This window comes from Podarcis tiliguerta, assembly GCF_965153285.1.
Source record: "Podarcis tiliguerta genome assembly, chromosome: 1".
NCBI lineage: Eukaryota > Metazoa > Chordata > Lepidosauria > Squamata > Lacertidae > Podarcis > Podarcis tiliguerta.
This window is the reverse complement of record NC_139534.1, coordinates 127,924,133-127,944,877: the sequence shown is the minus strand read 5'-3', so window position 1 is coordinate 127,944,877 and position 20,745 is coordinate 127,924,133. Positions and strand designations below refer to the sequence as shown.

Here is a 20,745-nt window from a genome sequence, read left to right as displayed (position 1 = left end):
CATACGAACAGTAAGGGACTGAATCAGCCTCTGTCTGGGGCACCTAGTGCTTCCCTCTCCTGCCTTTAAGAACGTACATTGCCCTCGAAGGGCAGAAAGACTACGCCTTCCTCAAGCCAGCAGGCTGCATTATGCCACATTCTGTGCCCCTTGCCTGCTTTAATCTCTTTGTATGCAAATACAGTGGTACCTTGGCTTACATACGCTTCTGGTTACATACGCTTCAGGTTACAGACTCTGCTAACCCAGAAATAGTGCTTCAGGTTAAGAACTTTGCTTCAGGATAAGAACAGAAATCGTGCTCCAGCGGCGCAGCGGCAGCAGGAGGCCCCATTAGCTAAAGTGGTGCTTCAGGTTAAGAACAGTTTCAGGTTAAGAACGCACCTCCGGAACAAATTAAGTACTTAACCCGAGGTAAAGGTAAAGGTACACCTGCCCGTACGGGCCAGTCTTGACAGACTCTAGGGTTGTGCACTCATCTCACTCTAGAGGCCGGGAGCCAGCGCTGTCCGGAGACACTTCCGGGTCACGTGGCCAGCGTGACAAGCTGCATCTGGCGAGCCAGCGCAGCACACGGAACGCCGTTTACCTTCCCGCTGGTAAGCGGTCCCTATTTATCTACTTGCACCCGGGCGTGCTAGGTTGGCAGGCACTGGGACCGAGCAACGGGAGCGCACCCCGCCGCGGGGATTCGAACCGCCGACCTTTCGATCGGCAAGTCCTAGGCGCTGAGGCTTTTACCCACAACGCCACCCGGGTAACCCGAGGCACCACTGTACAAAAACTGTCCAGTTTCACTTTCCAGAAACTGGGACTTCCTTCAAGGGAAAAGGTGCAGCCTAAAAGCGGACACTCCCATTCACGTCTCACAACTCCACCTAGCACCGAATGAGGCAAAGCAGCACTTTCCACACCTGTAGCCAAGACCCTCTGCGTTCCGAGAAAGCAGGCTTCTGAATTCACAAACCATCCAAACCGTTAAGGCTTTAAGCGAAAAGGGCCAGAGGGAGCGGCAAACACACTTAATGTTGTTATTAAGAGGCAGGGAAAAGGCTGTAAAAGTGGTTGAAGCAGACAGAGTCTGAGCTGGAGGGGTTAGCAGACAAGAGAGGATTCAGAAAGGTTCCCTCCGCTTTGGAGTAAGTTGTATTCAGCGGAGAGAGGAGGGCAGGCCTCTTACCAAATTTAACTCTTCATTCTGCCTTACTGCTTCAGAATATGAGTCATCAAGCTTTTTCTGCAATTCAGTCAACAGATCTTTGAGCTGAAATGAAGTTTTCAGAGGCTTTAAGACGCATCTCCTTCTGCCATCCCCTTCCCCCCTGTTCTGGCTCCGTGGTTAGAGGTCACAAACAGCAAACGCCCCTGAGGGGAGCAAGCATTTCGTCCTTGGGCCAACCAGAGCCATGCGCTGAGTGCAACAGAGAGCAAAAATAACTGCTGAATTTGGACAGGCAAGCTTACCTCCCGGACTTCGGAAACATACGTTGATCGCTCTATTTCTGCCTTCTCCAGTTCTTGTTCCAGATGTTCTCGTTCCTTTTTAAGCTGCAAAAAAGGGACAAAGAAGTCATGAGAAGCTACGAAGGTGTCCGCTCCGCTTCCAGACGTTTTCATCTGTTACCACCAAGCTGAAAGTCATTCTTCCAGTGCTAACCCATAAACTGCATTAATCACCAGCTTCCCCAATTCCTGAAATGCTACTCAGATTTCATGCCCTGATCTGACCTATCTTTCAGTAATGTCCTTGGTGGTTCAGTGGGCATGAATTGAAAGACCCAGCCATGGCAACTTAAAACTAGGTGTTTAGCAACTAGCCTTTATATCATAACGGCAGAATCCGAGACCAGGGAGAAGAGTCGGTGGAAGAAGATTGGAAAAAATTCAAAGTATATTTACAGAAATACTGCAAAATTAATGAATGTTAGAAGAATGCTGGATTGAAGTTATATGGTTTTAGCAGAAATGTTATAAAGAATTAAGCAAAAACTGGTTGTTAATGGGCCAAAGTGGAAAATTTAGATTGTGTTAAGATAAATTATAGAACAAAAAATGGAGAAAGATGGAAAGGATTTGCTGAAATAGCTAATTGAACTAGAATACAAAAAAGGGAGGTGTGAAGAGGTCGATGAAACAAGTAAATGAAAGGTAAAGATATGGAAATATTGGATGTGTTTGTAAATGTTTTTGTTTTTCTTGTTGTTTTGATGTATTTTTTTTGTTTTTCTTTTTATTTTTGATGTATTGTTTGTTAATTTTTTTATGGTCCCCCCCCCCTTTTCCCCCCTGTAACTATCAAACTTCTAATAAATATTATTTAAAAAATAAATAAAAGTTCTGGACAAAACAGCTGCAATTTAATTTAATGGGGTGACTAGTCCATGGCCAGCATGGAAAGATTTGGCTTCCCGCCCTCAAAACTTGTCATTTTAAAAATTAGCTTTTAAATAAAAATATATTGACCACTCCTATGGGTCCCCTGTTGTGACAGCGCCCTGCCCCAAGCCCAGGACAGGTGCATGAGGTGAGGGAGGGGTCAGGGCAAGGAGAGCCATGTGGGCACACTGCTCATTCCAAGTCCAGTTTCTCAAACTGGGATCATTATGTCTGAACTGGGCCAGTTTTACACAAACACCCCAAGAAGGTTCGGGATGAATTAACCCTTCATGCACAGGTTAAACGAAACATACAGAATCAACTTCTTTGACTTCTTCCTTTAATCTTTCTACCGCCTGCTCCAAAGGAGCGACCGATGAGCGCATCTGCAATCAGACAAAATATAAACACTATTATTATTATTGTTATTATTATTAAAATGACATAAACATCTTACTCTTCAAGACTGTGAAATGGACGATCAGGGGCTGATTTCGCTAGACTCCAACTGGCATCAGGTTGCTGTGGCTGTTCACAATTACTGTTATGAGAAAAGCTTCCTTTTGCCTGTTCTGAATCTCCTTCCAATCAGTTCTGCCAAGCGACACAGAGTTCCTACGCTACAGGAGAGGGAGAAGTTTCTCCCATCTACACTCTGCAAATTGCGAATAATTAGATGGCCTCCCAATCTTTTGCTGAAAGATTTGTTGCTAAGATTTGCCCGTGCAAAGATTTTCACTTGTGCGGTAGCACTCTTCCTCCCTTCTTAATAGGTTCCAGGGACTCCCCCAACCCTTTGCAGCATACGGGGGAGGGAGGAGGAGGGAAGCCCCAAGCGGAAATCCTTGCACTGACAATGCGTCCATTGGCTACTACCCGTTGTTTTTCATTTCTTTGGCCTTTGTGACCCACAAAGGTCGCTACCAATGCTATGCACTACCAATGCTATGCGTAGCACTCTGAACACCAGAGAGGGCTAACAAACCTCCTTCATTTGGTGGCAAAGACAGCTCCCATCCGTGAACCAGAGATTACTAAACCCAGATCATTTAACTCCGCGGAAGGTAGAGACACAGAGCCAGATGGTCTTTCCTAGTTAACAATGAAGTACTGCTGGTCTCCTGCTGCCAGCGGGTGGGGCTGCGCAGGCCTGCTCCCCATTTGCATCAAGTCTGCTTCAGTAAGCACTGGCTGGATGCATAATCCGAATCATCTTAGAGAGATTAATTTATTTTGATGAAAGCAAAGGAAAGCCACAGAAGTACAACACTGGTGGTGCGTTTTCCTTCTTTGCTTTTCAAAAACAGGATTAAGCCCCCTGATATTACTTCGAGAATGTGCTGCTATTTTTATACACGATCGCAGATTTGCCAGCTAATGTACAAGAGGCTGATTACTTCAGGATGCTGTTTTCAGGAGACATGACTGATCCTTGCTGGCAACTAACTAACTCGGGCCATAGACTAAATATATGAGGCTCATCAAATCAGAACATTCAGCCCCTCCAGCCTGGAACTGTCTCCTCTAGCTAGGAACAGAAGCCCCACCACACAGTCCTGATAGACCTGGGCTCTAGCATAGGACCCCTGACCATTAGGTCCAGTCGTGACCGACTCCAGGGTTGCGGCGCTCATCTCGCTTTATTGGCCGAGGGAGCCGGCGTACAGCTTCTGGGTCATGTGGCCAGCATGACTAAGCCACTTCTGGCGAACCAGAGCAGCGCACAGAAACGCTGTTTACCTTCCTGCCGGAGCGGTACCTATTTATCTACTTGCACTTTGACGTGCTTTTGAACTGCTTGGTTGGCAGGAGCAGGGATCGAGCAATGGGAGCGCACCCCGTCGCGGGGATTCGAACTACCGACCTTCTGATCAGCAAGTCCGAGGCTCTGTGGTTTAACCCGCAGCGCCACCCGCGTCCCCGGGCTCTAGCATAGGATCTTTGAAACTGAGATGACAGAGACTAAACCTTGAACTGTTCACATACAAAGCATGTTCTCTGCATCTAAGGCAGCCGTGGGGAACCTTTGGGCTGCCAGATGTTGCTGAACTTCAATTCCCTCACCCCTGGCAAGCCTGGCCCATGGCCAGGGAAAATGGGAGCTGCAGTTCAGCAACATCTGGAGGGCCAAAGTTTCCCCACACCTGATCTAAGGAACGCCTTCCCTGCCTCCACTGGTGGAAAGAACCACAAGCCATTGTTTTGATTCCAGTATAATGACATGCTGTGAGCATCCTCAGTGAACCTGCCTCAAGCTGTTAGGGTATCTATATATAATAAAAACACACATAACAAAGGAAAACCAGAGACCCTCAGCTATCCATAACCATTATGGAAACAGGTATTCCTAATTGCTGGCATATGCCTTTTGGCATAGAAACATTTTCGGAAAGCTTTTAAAAGCTGAAACAGAAGGTCCCTGCTCAATCTCTATTAGCAGAGCATCCACAGGACTGGGCTGATGACACGACAGTCTCTTATTTCGTGTCGATGACAAATGAGCCATCGCTACCTGTCTCATCCTCTTCATATTGGGGGTTGCACTGATGTTTCAAACTGCTTTTCTACTTTTGTTCTTCACCTTAAGAACCGTTATACTGAAAAGCAAGCTTCACATTTTATACACAGGTAAAATTACATGAAGTGGAGCAGCCAGTGGAGCCATCTTCTAATCCTGAGCAGAGTTTTAGGGTTCCCCCAAAATCTGCCCCTTGGTGCTGGAAATGGAGCACCCCCAGAGGTTAGAGGGGCAGAGAGGAGAAACTCAAGAGTGAAGCTCTGGGAGCAGGATCTCCCCCACAGTACCTGTTGAAGTTCCTTCTGCAATTCTTCGATTTTTATTTTCCATTTGCTCTCCTCCTCTTCCACGCTCCTCTGTAGTCTTTGCAAGATTCCCTCCTAGCAACATAGAATTTCAGTTACCAAACACCCATAGGAAAATTGTGGTGTTTGTGTGTGTGTGTAAATTTCACAGGGCACACTCCTACCGTCTCTGCAAGGACCACTTTATACTTCTCACACTCCTGCTGCAACATGACATGCATCTCCTCTGCCTCCTTCAACTTCTGCTCCATGGCCTGTGAAGGGAAAAAAATAAATCTCATATAGATATCTTGCAGGTTGGTAAGAAAGAGCAACCAGTTTGCTCTCATTGGCCTGGGGTGAGGGGAGACCGATGGCTTGGATCCTAAGCTAAGTTAAACCTAACAAAATTCATGGATGAAACATTTCCTCTCCCCACCTTCCCTCTTCAGCCACCTACAACCTCCCTCCAATTTCCAGGCTTATTCCACCAAAGGCTGTACGCTTGCTCCTGTATTAGCCATATCCTTCCTGCTATGTAGAAGAGCTTCTCTTGCTTCTCGTGATCCCTTCAGGTCAGCAGGCAGAATTGAAGGTGCAGGAGGCCTCCAGCAGCTGCTGGTTGTGCAAAACCCTCATCATACAATCAGAGTTTGGAAGGGACCCTGAGGATCATCTAGTCCAACCTGAATATGCAGCTGTCCCATATGGGGAATTGAACCTGCAACCTTCGTATTATCAGCACCGTGCTCTAACCAACTGAGCTGCTTTTAAACAGCAACAGTATCACACTCCAAAGTAGGTTTTAATTTTGAGGAGACCTTCAGGAGGGAACCAGTTTCTCTATTTGTAACTAAATGGTCACTTTTGTAGAGATGCATCGTCCAGAATTCCTGAAGCATAAACTGAGCTGAAGCCATTGTTAAATCAGCCAGGGAGTTTCTCATTACAGTCGTACCTCGGAAGACGAACGGAATCCATTCCCGAAGTCCGTTTGACTTCCAAAATATTCGGAATCCAAGGCACGGCTTCCGACTGGCTGCAGGAAGCTCCTGCAGCCAATTGGAACCTGCGGGAGCTGTGTCGGACGTTTGGGTTCCAAAGAACGTTCACAAACCAGAACACTCACTTCCAGGTTTCTGGCGTTCGGGAGCCAAAACGTTCAACTCGCAAGGTGTTCAGGATCCAAGGTATGACTGTATATGGCAAATTTAAGATTAATTTTGGCTCACCTGAGCAGAGCTTCCTTTAAGGCTTTTTAAAACATACACCACTTATACCAACCTTAATTTCCTCTGGTCGAGATGTATCTTTTGTATGTTCTCTTACTGCCTTTTCAAACCCACGCATCCAGTCGCTGTGGCTCTGTGCAAGAGAGGATAATATTTTTGGTATCCCGAGAATGACAAAAACCAGCTAGCTAGAGCTGCCCTTCCATCTGGGTGTGAAATTTACCTCTGTAAGCTAGGCTGGTTTCTACTCACACTCCCTATCTTCCATCCAGACACAGTATCATGAAGAGGCAGATAACACTGATAATTGGGAAACACTGGCCTGCGAAAGCTCCAGTTGGAGAACAGCCTTTAATAATAATATATCTTTATTGTCATTGCCCCCTTCGGGGACAACGAAATTACTTGACTGCTCCATAAAAACACTAATTAAACAATACAAAGGTGTCATGGGCTTTGAAGACACTCGAACTCAGGACGCAAGGGATATATGTGCTAAGAGGAAGGCACGCTTGGCAAGCCCTCACCGCGATCAACTTCTGCCTAGAAGCCTATGTCCCCACTGTGGAAGGAGGTGTAGATCCAGAACTGGCCTCCACGGTCACTTACAGACTCTCTGTTAAGACTGTGTTCATGGAAGACAATCTTACTTGGCTACAAGTGATCGCCAAAGAAGACTGTTCAGACGCATCTCATGTTCAGTCTCTGCCTGACTTTCCAGGAGAGCAGAACACAGAAAGCTTCCTTATACTGAGTCAGACTACTAGGTCCATCTAGCTCAGTATTGTCCACACTGATTGGCAGTGGCTCTTCAAGACCAGATCCATCTTGAGATGCCAAGGATTGAACCCAGACCTTCAGTTGCTCTACCACTGAACTACAGCCCAAGTTAGACCATCCACCAATGTCCGATTCAGCTCTTACGCTTGCATGGAAGAGATAAGGAAACACCACCAATTTGCTTGGAGTCTTACGCATAAAACAGGGATACAAAACTAAGCAGCCTTTAAATGCGCAATGCCGCGAGATCATAAAAGCAAGTAGTGCAAAACAGATCGATTAGCAGGAGCCCCTGGAGGTGCACACCAGCAGCTCTGAGCCAGGAAGTCCAGTCACTCCACTCTTCAGCAGCATCTACAAAGCAAACAGCTTTGCTTCCACTGTCGCCTGCTGGCAGCTGGAGAAGCACAGAACTGTGGCACATCTTACCAAGGTGGAAGGAAGAGACACTATGGGGAACAGCTTCTGCAGTGTGCTTCTCGTCTCCGCTTCAACAGCCTCCACATACTGCTGCCGCTCCTGGATTGACAGAGTGAAAGGAGGAAGGGCCAAGTCAATGCAAAATTTCCACCAGATGGCAAGATAAAAATTTCCTTCCTTGGCCTAAAGGTTTCTTGCCTAATTGAGCGCTACTGTTTTCGAGGGGCCAGAAACAGTTTCACCCATCGACCCTTGCATTAACACCGCAGAAAAGGCTTCAGGGCTCGGCCTTCGTGTCGTTTTGTACTTTCAACAAGTTCTCAAAAGAAGCCTCCGCAGAGTCTGTTCATTTCTTTCCCTCGCTTAAGGGGTCTGTGGAGGCGGAATGCGTGCACAGCGGGGTGAGGGGCACGGGGGGGGGGGTTGGCAGCTATGTCAACCCACACACTTAAGAGGCCCAGATCACAGGTTCCTCCTCTTCACTTTTGAAGCATTCCTCAAAGAGGCGCCAGGAAGAAATATTATTACAAACCCAACACACTTTGATGAAATCTTTATCAAGGGGCGATGACTGTCAAGTTATTCTGTGGTATATGCCCCCCCCCCCACACTATAACTGGTTTGTTCCTAGAAATTTTCTGAGGGTCACCACCTTCTCCCCCCCCCCACCCCTTATATTGCTCATCCTTTGCTGCCCTTGACTTTTAAATACATGGTGCTTCCCCCATCTCCAGTGAATACACACTCAAAATAATACAGTCTGAAGTTCTGGCCTTGATCCTTCATTTCCATTTGAATTAGGCCATGAAAGTAATATGGACTGCAAATTCTGAAAGGCCCAAGTAATGATGGGATTATGGCCATTAAGCCATCACAAGAAAACAGTGTTCTGTACTGAAGTGGGCATCAAAGTGAGATTTCTTGTGGGTGTGCTTTTCCCATATCTACATTTTATTCCCTTTCTGTCAACAGAGGATGGAAACTTGGTTCAACATTGTACAGCAACTAAAACTGCCGTCTGGAAAGCTCACTTTGTAAGTGGAGAGTTACATGTCAAATGGAAGGCGTTAGGGCTAGTTCACACATGCATGCATTTCCTATCAACTTGAATCTCAGCTGAGCGTGTGAATCATCTCCACTAAAAGAGTTCCTTCCTTTGAGGTGACCCCAGGTAAGAACTATGAAAAAGTACTGATCTCTGTTGGGAGATGGTACCTTCAGGTGTCCCAAGTCATCAAATGATGGATATGCATGTATGTACTGCCCATTATTCCCTTTGGCTCTTGCATCCTGGGAGAGAATGCAAGGCAGCCATTCTACATCACTATACTAAGTACCGTATTTTTCGCTCTATAAGACGCACCAGACCACAAGACGCACCTAGTTTTTGGAGGAGGAAAACAAGAAAATAAATATTCTGAATCTCAGAAGCCAGAACAGCAAGAGGGATTGCTGCGCAGTGAAAACAGCAATCCCTCTTGCTGTTCTGGCTTCTGGGATAGCTGCGCAGCCTGTATTCGCTCCATAAGACGCACACGCATTTCCCCTTACTTTTTAGGAGGGAAAAAGTGAGTCTTATAGAGCAAAAAATACGGTATTTTTACTGTGCACTAAGCATACGCCTAGGGGCGTTGGGGCAGGTAGCTAGTTCACTCAAGCATCTCTTGTTGCAACGGACCCTTCACCATTTGCCGTATATGAAGCCCATCTCAGGACATGCTCTTGAGACTTATTTAGTCCAGGGTTCTCAAAGCCTACAACAGATCCCAGGACACCCATCTGGCTGCTGAGTGTGCTTTCTGCATGTCTGGGAGCACAATATAGTGCAAAACCCAATCACAAGTGTAGCGCATCAGCCAGTTCCCCTTTGCTGATCTACCTGCTCACAATGAAACTTCCCCCCCAAGAATCAGACCAGGATGAAATTTTGGCAAACCAGAGATGTCTCTCCTAATGATGGGACTTTAGGAAAGGCATAGCCTCTTATATACAGGAGTTTTAAGCCAGGTGTTGGGAACCTGTTGCGCTTCAGAAGTTGCTGGGCTCTAGCTCCTCTTAACCCTTGACCTTTTGCCATGCCAGCTGGGCAGGGGAGCTCAGAGCCTGGCAATGTCTGGGAGGACCACAGGTTTCCGAGCCCTGATTTAAGGACTTTGGAAAGGTTTGCCCCTTTCAAAAATGCTACGGGACATTCCTCAAGAGGCAGTCTCCACCCACACCATGCCTTTTCTCTCCCCAGAATACAGAGCAAAACGGAAACCAATTGATAGAGCTGGGCAGCGTGTTCCTCTCCCCATCATCGATCCAGCAAACGTGAACGCTCACGGCCTCCAGTGATCAAGGCAACAAGGGAATCTTGTAGGCATCCCTTCCCCATGACTGCAGACTCCGATATGCCAAAAGAGACAGGGCAGAAACCCCCTTTGCTTTATTGCCCTCCTAGTTTCAGTAGTAAGAATTTAACCTGTTGTGGAGGTATAGGTCTGTGGATAAACTTAAGGGGGGGAACCCCCAGCAAAAAATCCTCAGTCTTTGAGGCCAGGGTAAAGGTAAAGGTGCCCCTGACCGTTAAGTCTGGTCACAGATGACACTGGGGTTGCGCGCTCATCTCGCTCTATAGGCCGAGGGAGCCGGCGTTTGTCTGCAGACAGCTTCTAGGTCACGTGGCCAGCATGACTAAGCCGCTTCTGGTGAAACCAGAGCAGTGCACGGAAACGCCGTTTACCTTCCCACTGGAGAGGTATCTATTTATCTACTTGCACTTTGACGTGCTTTCAAACTGCTAGGTGGGCAGCAGCTGGGACCGAACAACGGGAGCTCATCCCGTCATGGGGATCCGAACTGCCAACCTTCTGATCAGCAAGTCCTGGGCTCTGAGGTTTAGACCACAGTGACACCCGCATCCCTTGAGGCCAGGGTAGAGGAGTTTAAATATATAGGTTCTATAAAGCAATGAACTTCATTTCCCCCAAGATTTGCCAGAGGTTGAAACCATCTCCACTGCAATTTTCTATTATTTAAATTTGTTTGTTGGGGGAGGGGAAGTTGGGGCTCCTCACAAAAGTTGCTGAGTCAAAGCCTGAAGGAACTCCAATGGAGCAGGCAGATCGTTCAAGCCCGTTGTCATAGTTCAAACTCCTGGCCCTATAGAGCCCTGCAGCAAACACCAGTGAAAAACCCTTTGTTGAAACACTTCCAGGAGGGAGATTCTACAGCCCCATGCCCCAAAGCAGCTTATTCTTCAGCTAAATGGCTTTCATATCCTATCCAAATTCTGTGTAATTTCAGTAAGTGGATGATACGATTATATTACGTTTCCCCCGTGTTTTTTTAAATATAAGGTATGATTTTTAATATAAGCTTAAATAGCAGCGCTTCTGTCAGGGAAGTGAATTGTCAGTTTGGCTGGGGGGAAAGATTCTATGTGCATAAAGGGCTGCAAATGTAAGGGGCTGGAAGACAGGGGCAGGAGACAGGGGGTATTTTTATTTGTGTAGTTTAAACTGCATACCTGTTTCTCTTAAGCATTTTAAAAGATTTCACATTTCTCAGATTTATTAGTTTAAAAAATCAGGTATTTGTAAGTTACTGAACCCTGTGGAGATTTGACAGGGTAGATTTTAGGTTTTACCCCCCCCCCCCCCCCCGCAAGTCAACATGCACCTTAATTTGGGACTGAGTGAAGTTTTAACCATAGTGAGAATTAAGATGCAGCAACCTGAATCTGACGAGATTTAAACTGGGAGTCCTAAATACAAAACAGCACTTAAAATGAAGAAAATATGCAAGCTGAAACAGAGTAATAATACCAGCAGACCTTATAATCTGTTCATATAACACCATATAATGGGTTGTATCCCATCACTCTAGTTCTTCCTCTCTCTTTCTATCTACCCCAGACCACTGTGCACCCTCAAAATTAGCTCTGGAAGGTTACGGACCCTCTAGAGTGGATTTTGGGGGTATACAGGGAAAAGAGAAGAAACAGAAGTGCTGTCGTGGCAGTAGAACCCCACTGGATACAACTCAAAACTGGCACACCATTAGCTGTCTGTGTGTCAATATTTAGAAGAAGAAGAAGAAGAAGAAGAAGAAGAAGAAGAAGAGTTTGGTCTTGATATCCCGCCTTTCACTCCCTTTAAGGAGTCTCAAAGCGGCTAACATTCTCCTTTTCCCTTCCTCCCCCACAACAAACACTCTGTGAGGTGAGTGGGGCTGAGAGACTTCGGAGAAATGTGACTGGCCCAAGGTCACCCAGCAGCTGCATGTGGAGGAGCGGCGAAGCTGGTTCACCAGATTACGAGACTACCGCTCTTAACCACTACACCACACTGGCTCTCAATATTTACTCCTTGTAGACCACTGATAAGCATTTCCCCCAGTTTGTGTATTTTGTTCATTTATATTAAACACTTAACTTTTTTAAATTTAGAATTTTCCCTTAACTTGCCAGATCCGGGTTGCCGCATCTAAATCCACACCATAGTCAAAACTTCACACCATAGTCCACATTGGAGGCTATTTTGCGATTTAGAATTTTGTTTAACCTATCTATACGCTTCGTTTATGCTGTTTCCTTTCATCTGCAAAAATTAAAGTGGGCCAATGACACTTCACCAGGATATGCCGTGGCAGCAGCAGGTATCCCAATTTCGTTGAAATCCCAGCCCGGCTTGAACGCTTCCAATTCTTAGCCATTTCAAGGACTATGTGCATGAAAAGCAAAAGCAGCCCTCGTTGGCCCATAAGGAAACACTCCAAAATCCATAGCTGGGCAATAGCCTTTGCTGAGACCAATGAAGTGAGAGGGCGTGCAGCTTGTGCTTCACACTCCTGTCAAAATAAATGGGGAAAGATTTTAGTGTTGTTGTTTTTAAAATCAGCTTGAATCATGGCCTGCGTGTTTAATTTCAACCTTCTTTTAAGGGCACCGAGTGTCACAGTCCTTACATGATGGACAGGTTTCACTGGGCACAAAAGTGAGAGGATGTTTGGGTGGCCAACAAGAGGCTGGCAGGTGTGATTCCCAACTCCAGGGGGGGCGGAGAGAGGGAGAACACAGCCCTATAGCTCTAGCAAGTGTTCCAAGCAAAACCAGAGTAGACAGCATGCTCACAAATCAAAAGGGGAGGGGGACATAACATAAAGAGAAGGTTTAAGATGACATGCAGAAGCAGAGGTGGAAAGTGCAGTACAAGAGAGAGAGAAAGAGAGAGCATCCAGAACAGAGTGTATTTAAAATTGCAGTAAAAGCTAAATGCTTCCATTTGATTCTAAAAGGCGGCTGCCGAATCACTTCTAGTTTCAATGCAGTTGTTTCTAGCAGTTAGTATTACAACCTTAGCAGTCTTGTTCACTTTGTCCTGCAGCAATTTTTCAGTTGAGGCCAATGCTTCCATGGCTTTCCAGTTTTTCTCTCGAAGGTCCTAATCGTTTTTAGAAAGATATGGTTTCAGTTCAGCCAATAATCAAACGGTGTCTTGCTTTCACTTCAGAGAGCGAGAGAGCGCTTGCATTTAAGCGCAGGTTACTGCAAAATGATTTGGGTGGTCAATTAAGATGAGGCACACCAGCAAAAAAAAAAAACCAAGTGTGATGTTAAAAAGGGAAAGAGAATTTGTCTGGGTTTCTTTTTCCAAAAGCAAAATAAAATAAAATAAAATAAAAATAAGGCTAGTTCTTCCCCAATGTCCTGCTATTCTATTTCCTGGCTCTGCCTGCAGCATCACTACTAGGACCCCTTTGACTGCATTTGTGAGGAAGGAGGAGGAGGAGTATTCAAAAGTGAGCAATACACACACACACGCACCCTGGGACCAACCAAGCTTTAATTCACCTGCATAACCCAGAAATCAACAGCAATTCAGCGTCACCTGCAGCAGTCAGGGCCATCAGCCTAGGGAGGGTGCATAGCTCAGAAACAGAAGGGATCCTTTGCATACAGAAGGGACTCAGCTACACAGGTCCATTATTACGTTATAAATGCGTTATACAAATGTGACCCCAGAGGGCGGTGTGGAGCTGCAATCAGAAGCCAATGGTAAATTGCATTGGGAGCTAATTTTTCCAATAAGGTTTTTATAGCGGTTTTTTTTATATCTGTGTAGATCCAGCCATGGTCTCAGGTTGAATCCCTAGTAGCTTCAATTACAAAAGGACCCACTTGACTGAGAATCTGGAGAGCTCAGCCAGTTAAGGTAAACAGAGCTGGGCTAGGAAAACCAATGATCTGACTCAATGTGAAGGTAGCGTCCGACGTTCACCCTCCTACCAAATTGCAGGTAGCTTCCAAGAGAAGGTGAAAGTCCTACTCCAATTTGTGCTGCGTTGGCTGGACCACGAGGCAGACTAGAGGACTAACTTTTTTGTCGGCGTCAAAAACGTTGCATTTTAAAGAGAGCAAACAAAGCAGCATCTTAATGAAGTAAGTCAAATCGAATCATTTCTATGCTTTTCTCAGCCATTCTGCTAGAAGGGCTTTACTCTCCCCCCCCCCCCGCTGCCATGTTGACTCCTGAAATTAGCAACTGTTGGGGGGAGATGATCTATTTTTCTCTGGCATCTGTTGCATTTCACCCACCTGCCCCTGAACCCAGGGCAAGGGCATCTCCTGCTACTCCACACCGGCTTCTTATAAGAACCTGAGAGCAGTTCTGCTCAACCAGGCCACAGGCACATCGGGTCCAGAATCCTGCTCCCAGAGTGGCCAGCCAGGACCAGGATCCAACAGGGTTCTCCCCAGGTGAACCCCAGCATATTGCCTCTGAGAGTGGAGGGAGATCTCCACTAGCAACTGTGGTGGAATGAAGGATCTAGTACACCAAGCCTATGTAACTTCGGCTCCACCAAGCTGACTTCAGAATATGATGACCCCCCAAGGGCTTTATAAACCTAATGATGATGGTGATGATGATGATTTATTTATACCCGACCCATCTGGCTGAGTTTCCCCAGCCACTCTGGGCGGCTTCCAAACAATACAGCATTAAATATTAACAACTTCCCTGAACAGGGCTGCCTTCAGATGTCTTTTAAAGAGAAGATAGCTGCTTATTTCCTTCACATCTGGTGGGAAGGCGTTCCACAGGGCGGGCGCCACTACTGAGAAGGCCCTCTGCCTGGTTCCCTGTAACCTCACTTCTTGCAATGAGGGAACCGCCAGAAGGCCCTCGGTGCTGGATCTCAGTATCCGGGCTGAATGATGGGGGCGGAGATGCTCCTTCAGGGTTTTTTTGCTGCCTGCCTAGGACTGCATGATTTGGGGGGGCGGGGGTTCCTATTGGCACAAGGCAGGCTTCAATGAGGGCCTGCTTTAGCCATGCCTGAACCCAGCTGCACTACCCATAACTAGGAATGTGTGCATGTAGTTTATGTGTGTTTAAATTAGCTTGAAGAGGGACACATTTAATATTTTTTAAAGTTATTTTTTATATTATTTATATTGTGGGGTGGTTGGGCTTAAAGGAAGCTTAGGGACATGAAAAGCATTTCAGGGGTGTGATACGTCAGCTTATTTATTCTCTTTTTTGCAGCTGTGCTACTTCACTAGTTTACAATTCTATAAATGCCCATTGTTGAGTTGGAAGGGTCACCTGGTCCAAACCCCTGCAATGTAGATATGTGGCATGTTCAAAGGGCTTCAACACACAGGCTGGGCGGGGCCTGAAGACACCCAGGCGCTCAAGCTCAGCTCTTCGGGGAAATCTCAACTCTCACTGATATGAAATAACACAGAAAATTTGAGATCATGGTTGTAGGAGGAAAAGTGCCATCTGCAAACGTAACTGTTCGATTCATTTCAGGGTTTCCAAATGCTCCTGGGATAGAGGAAGCAACAGATGGAGCAGACTTCTGGAGACACATGCAGAATAAGCAGCACAAGCCAACACTGCTCTAAACAAATAATGAGTGGACTAGAGGGCTGAAGTGGCCTTTAGTCGCCCAGAGAATATTCAGCCATTTGTTTTGAGGGCTGTGTTCTGCTTCTCGTTTTCTAGCTAAGCTGGCGTCCGCTAGAAAACTTCCTAAGAAGTTCTAGCTACTGAAAAAAAGAGCCCAGGTTTAATGTCCATCCCGAATTTAGAGTGGGGGATATTTTTTGCACAGGTACTGAAGGCTTGAAAGGATAACACAGCTCCCTGAGAAGTTTGGTTCCATGCATCAGTTCTGCTCCCACTCATTCCCAACAAGGGTGCAAAGTGTCTGCAAACACTAATCAAAGACACCCTTCTGTTCCAGTGTGTTGCTGGACCCCATGAAGTTTAGGTAGGAGACCCAGAAAGTCTGTTTCTATTTCATTTAGTTATTTGTACTCCACTTGCCAAGGAAAAAAGGCTGGCTGAAAGGGAAGTTCAAAAGGACACAGACAGGCACCACACAATGTCCACCTTAAAAGGTAAAGGGACCCCTGAACATTAGGTCCAGTCGCGAATGACTCTGGGGTTGCGGTGCTCATCTCACTTTATTGGCCGAGGGAGCCAGCGTACAGCTTCCGGGTCATGTGGCCAGCATGACTTAGCCGCCTCTAGCGAACCAGAGCAGCGCACGGAAATGCCGTTTTCCTTTCCGCTGGAGTGGTACCTATTTATCTACTTGCACTTTGACGTGCTTTCAAACTGCTAAGTTGGCAGGAGCAGGGACCGAGCAACGGGAGCTCACCCTGTCGCAGGGATTCAAACTGCCAACCTTCTGATGGTTTAACCCACAGCGCCACCCGTGTCCCTTATGCCCACCTTAGAAAAGAGTATTTGATTGCCCGGAACATTTCAGCCTTGGTTAAATGAAAACACAAGGATTTAAAGCAGTGGTGGAGAGCCTGTAGCCATGCCAAATGACGATGGACTTTAGCTCCCATCAGCCCCAGCCACTAACGATCAGGGATGATGGAAGAGGCAGACCCACACCATGTGGAGAGGCACAGGCTCCCCTGCCCAAATTTAAGAAGGAAACCAAGCCAAGCCAAAGGATCTCTGGAACAGGTGAAATGAAGGCACACAACAAGGTGACAAGAGCTTGCTTTCTTGGACTGAGCAAGTACCTCCCAAGCTTCTGTAGCTCAGGTCTGCCCACGTCTGGATATGGCCTCCCAAAGTCCTTCCCCTTCATTGTATTCATTAGACTAGGCATGCCTAGGCATGCAAAGCTCAGTTCCGGCCTTCTGAGGTTTCGCACGCAAACCAGAGCTCAACTTGCCCCCAATGGTGGGATCCAGTAGGCTGCGTGCAGCAGTCTCTTACCGCGCAGAGCAGGATCCGTCTCTGGCTACTGGGAAAGCCAGGCTGCTCTGGCTGTTACCGGAAGGAGAGAGAGCGCTTCCTGCTCAGTAGCCACATGACGGGCAAGAAGCACCTTAAAGCAGAGTCAAGCTCCCCCAGTGAATCCCAGGCTACTTACGTTGTTCTTTTGCCTCTGTTGCTCCACCGCATGTTTCAAGGAGCCCAGCTCCTTCTGGAGGCTGGCTATCTCCCCCTCTTTCCCTGTGATGCTGAATCCATACGAAACAGAAAGCGTCAGAAACACGCATTTCACTGAACCCTGAGAATCCCCCCTCCATGCAGAACATGGCTCCGTGATTCTGCAGGACTTCCCACCTCACCCCACCCCATTTGTCCCCTTCCATGGAAAATATGCCCAGAAAAATGTCAAGGTTCTCCCTTGAGCCATGAAGGCTAGAAGCTTGCAGAGTTTAGAAACTAGAGAGCCTAGGACTCAACTGCACATTACACTTCACAGTGTTTAATGGCAGCCTGGCAGCATATTTAGGAAGAGAAAAAGGCACTTTCTGATGGGAGAGAAAACAGGAGCGGGGAGGCAATTTAAGCGGGGAAGACCAGCTGGGGAAGAGAACTAGGAATGCAGTATTATCCATTCCATCCAAAGGAAACATATTTGCCTTCACCCGTGAAAAGGGAATACAGTGGTGCCTCGCAAGACGAAATTAATTCGTTCCGCGAGTTTTTTCGTTGTACGAGTTTTTTCGTCTTGCAAAGCACCACTGCATTTAAACACTGACAACGGCGGGGAGGGACGGGGAGAAGCAGGACAGCTGCCGCAGCCGGTACCTCAGACTCACCCGCGCGTTGTGGCCGCCGCGCGACGCGGCTGCTGGAGGGCGGCGGGGCTCAGGAGCGCGACTCGGCGGAACCGCCACCAGGGAGAGAGAGGCGCTGGCGGCAACGGCTCTCTGAGGGGAGCGCGCGAGGGGGGTGGGCAGTGGCGCGAGGCACTAACCGTCAGCCGGAAGGTGGGAGGGAGCCGGAGGAGCGGGGAAGCGAGTGTGCGTGCGTGCAGTGACCGTCGCCATGACACGAGAGGCAGGGCCGTTTCGTCTAGCGAAGCAAGCCCTTAGGGAAATCCGTCTTGCGAAGCACCTCAGAAAATGAAAAACTCTTTCGTCTTGCGAGTTTTTCATCTTCCGAGGCATTCATCTTGCGGGGTACCACTGTATTACAGTTTAATTGGGGTAACAGTATTATTACAGATTGATGTACATTGCTGCTTACTTGCTAAAATGGCTTCTAATTGACTACCAATACTTACAGCTGTAGAAGTTGTTCATTCCTGATGGCCAGAGATTCCTGAAAGAGATCGAGACACCTTATTTAAACAGAAGCGGGTAGGTGCCTGCCAGATGACTGGCTTTTATCAAGATTAATTATGCAGCAATATGTTGCTTTTGGCTGCAGCATCCAGAAGTTGGTTTGCCACATTGCAACCTGGTTTGCACAATCAGTTCATAGTCAATAGGCAAGGGATATGCACAAGCTGCAGAGCGGGCGCTTGAGCCCCTTTGTCAATATGTCTCTATTCCAAGCAGCTTCTCAAGGCTCAAACGCAGAGGCTGCAGTGGCAGGTCACAGGTGGGGCGTGCAGAAGGATCAATGCAAAGGGAGAGGCAGCCAAAGCTGCGAGTGATTTAGATCTTACTTCCCCATAGATTTTGCCTCCTGAACATTTTCAACCAAAATTATTTAAAATTCTGGCATGTACAAATACAACATAGTATCCCATCTCTCTCTATGCGCACTGCAAATCAGGAGAAATACCTGTTCTCCATTTTCCTGCTTTATTTCCTGAATCTGTGCTCTTAGTAACCGATTCTCCTCCTGTACAACCTGTAAGAGAGGACGATCTGTTAGACATGGCTGCCCATTCATCTCTCTTGTCCCTCATTTTCCTCCCAAGGCCCCTATGTGTTACCTGCAATTCTTTTCTTTGGTGAGAGACTTCTTTCCCCCTCTCATCTAGTAAGATCTCCATCTTTTGCATTTCTTCTTGCTTCGTTTTCAGTCTGCGGACACAATTTAAAAGTTATTCACACTGCTTTCTTGCAGATCTGCAGTTTATTTACTCCATTTATTGAGGTTGCTTTTGTTATGTGCATCCTAATTCCCTTTACCGAAATAAGCCAAAAATGGTTCACAGAGCAGGTAACATGCTGGTTTTATGTAAGTTAAGGAAGGATCACAGTATTTACAGAACCTCCCAGATTTCTCTGCAATTATCAAATGATAATTCTTGCCAGTCTGTGTTGTGGCAGACATGTGAACTGGCAAGCAGATACTGAATTATTTGATACACTGCCCGAGATAAAATAGTTTTATTCTACATGACCATGGAGCAAAGTCTGGGCTGAGTTGCATGGAAACAGTTTTGCATGGACATTTCCCCCCCAAGTAACTAATGACTGCTGCTCTTGCTCATCTGCCTGGCAACAAATGATGTGCCCAACTTTCACTGCAGATTTGCAGGAGATCAGAGAAGCAGCTCTTCGGGAAGATGCAGAATGCTACTCTAGACAATGCCAAATAGTCACACCTCATGTTACGTTTGCTTCATGATACATTTTTTCAGGTTGCGTCCCCCAGCGATCCAGAAGTACTGGAAAGGGTTACTTCCGGGTTCTGCCGCTCGCGCATGCATGCAAAATGACATCATGCACTTGCGCAGAAGTGGCGAACCACAACCTGCGTGTGCGCAGACGCGCCACTGCGGGTTGCGCTCTGCTCATGTTGCGAACAGGCCTCCGTTTGCAACCAGAGGTACCACTGTACTAATTGAAATGTGGTCATGAGTGCGCGCTCTCTCTCTCTCTCTCACACACACACACACACACCAAGAGTATAGCCATCACACACAGCTGGATGAAAGAGCAAAGTAACTGTGGTAGATGCTCCACTCGGTTTACTTACAGAGCCTCAAGGTCCTTGATCGACGAAGAAGCAGAGACCTAACAGGGAAGAAAGGATTTGCTTTCACTGTGACAGTTCAGCTAACAATGTCATGAGCCCTGCCTGGTTATGACTGCTTAGATAGGGCAAGGATAGGAATGCAAGAAACTGCCTTATACTGAGTCAGACCCTTGATTCATGCAGCTCAGTATCGTGAACACTGACTGCAAGAGGCTCTCCGGGGTTCCAGGTAGCGTCTCTTGTTCCCACCTGAAGATATTGGGGAGTAAAGATATTGGGACCTTCTGAACACAGCACAGGTACTCTGTCACTAAGGTGTTGCCTTTCCTGGCAAAAGCTTTAGGATGCATTAAACAAACTCTGAAAGGAGGGACAGGAAGCACAGCAAGTAGCCCCACCTGCTGAGAGTTCAGCTGCTCGAGCTCCTTGACTTTGTTGTTCAAGTGCTGCAGTGTATCCTGTTGTCCCTGTGGGCATTTTTAAAAAGGGAGAAAGAAAAGCAGATCAGACATGCAAGCTCTGCACTCTTGTAGGCTCCAAGAGAGCGCTCAGCACTTCACAAGACCTTACCTGAAGCCACTCTCCTTTCTTGGCAATCTCACTCTCCTTTTCTCTCAACGACACCTCCATACTTGTCACCTGCTCCTCTTTCCTCTTCAATCTGCAAGAGGAAGCACAAGAGAAGTCAAGTCTCATTTTTTAAAAAATGCAGATTTAACACTGACAAACAATAGTCAAAAGATGTGATGATGATGATGATAATGATGATAATAATAATAATAATAATAATAGTAATAATAATAATAATAATAATAATGATAATAATTTATTATTTATACCCCGCCCATCTAGCTGGGTCTCCCCAGCCACTCTGGGCAGCTTCCAACAAAGTATTAAAAAACAGTGGTCTGTTAAACATTAAAAACTTCCCTAAACAGGGCTGG

At 46.8% G+C, this 20,745-nt stretch overlaps 1 protein-coding gene and 1 long non-coding RNA gene across 10 annotated transcripts in view; both read right to left on the bottom strand.

The window, feature by feature from the left end:
* Positions 1-20,745, bottom strand: part of KTN1 (kinectin 1) — a 105,964-nt gene that overhangs the window by 8,026 nt on the left and 77,193 nt on the right. For 3 of the 9 annotated variants that reach the window (XM_083433736.1, XM_083433734.1, XM_083433735.1), the window contains 15 exons: positions 20,372-20,462; positions 20,200-20,268; positions 19,802-19,839; positions 18,810-18,900; positions 18,656-18,724; positions 18,150-18,187; positions 17,004-17,094; positions 12,950-13,036; positions 7,620-7,709; positions 6,463-6,543; positions 5,364-5,453; positions 5,182-5,274; positions 2,691-2,762; positions 1,465-1,548; positions 1,181-1,264 (listed from right to left, as the gene is read on the bottom strand). In XM_083433736.1, the coding sequence (XP_083289862.1) occupies positions 1,181-1,264; positions 1,465-1,548; positions 2,691-2,762; positions 5,182-5,274; positions 5,364-5,453; positions 6,463-6,543; positions 7,620-7,709; positions 12,950-13,036; positions 17,004-17,094; positions 18,150-18,187; positions 18,656-18,724; positions 18,810-18,900; positions 19,802-19,839; positions 20,200-20,268; positions 20,372-20,462 (1,168 nt within the window). The remainder of the gene's footprint in view (positions 1-1,180; positions 1,265-1,464; positions 1,549-2,690; positions 2,763-5,181; positions 5,275-5,363; positions 5,454-6,462; positions 6,544-7,619; positions 7,710-12,949; positions 13,037-17,003; positions 17,095-18,149; positions 18,188-18,655; positions 18,725-18,809; positions 18,901-19,801; positions 19,840-20,199; positions 20,269-20,371; positions 20,463-20,745) is intronic. The other 6 variants (XM_083433739.1, XM_083433737.1, XM_083433740.1 and 3 more) reach the window with 3 other exon arrangements.
* Positions 8,474-12,943, bottom strand: LOC310677807. The gene is made up of 3 exons (XR_014511473.1): positions 11,938-12,943; positions 9,204-11,657; positions 8,474-8,939 (listed from the first exon to the last, which is right to left on the bottom strand). It is a non-coding gene; the product is annotated as an uncharacterized lncRNA (long non-coding RNA).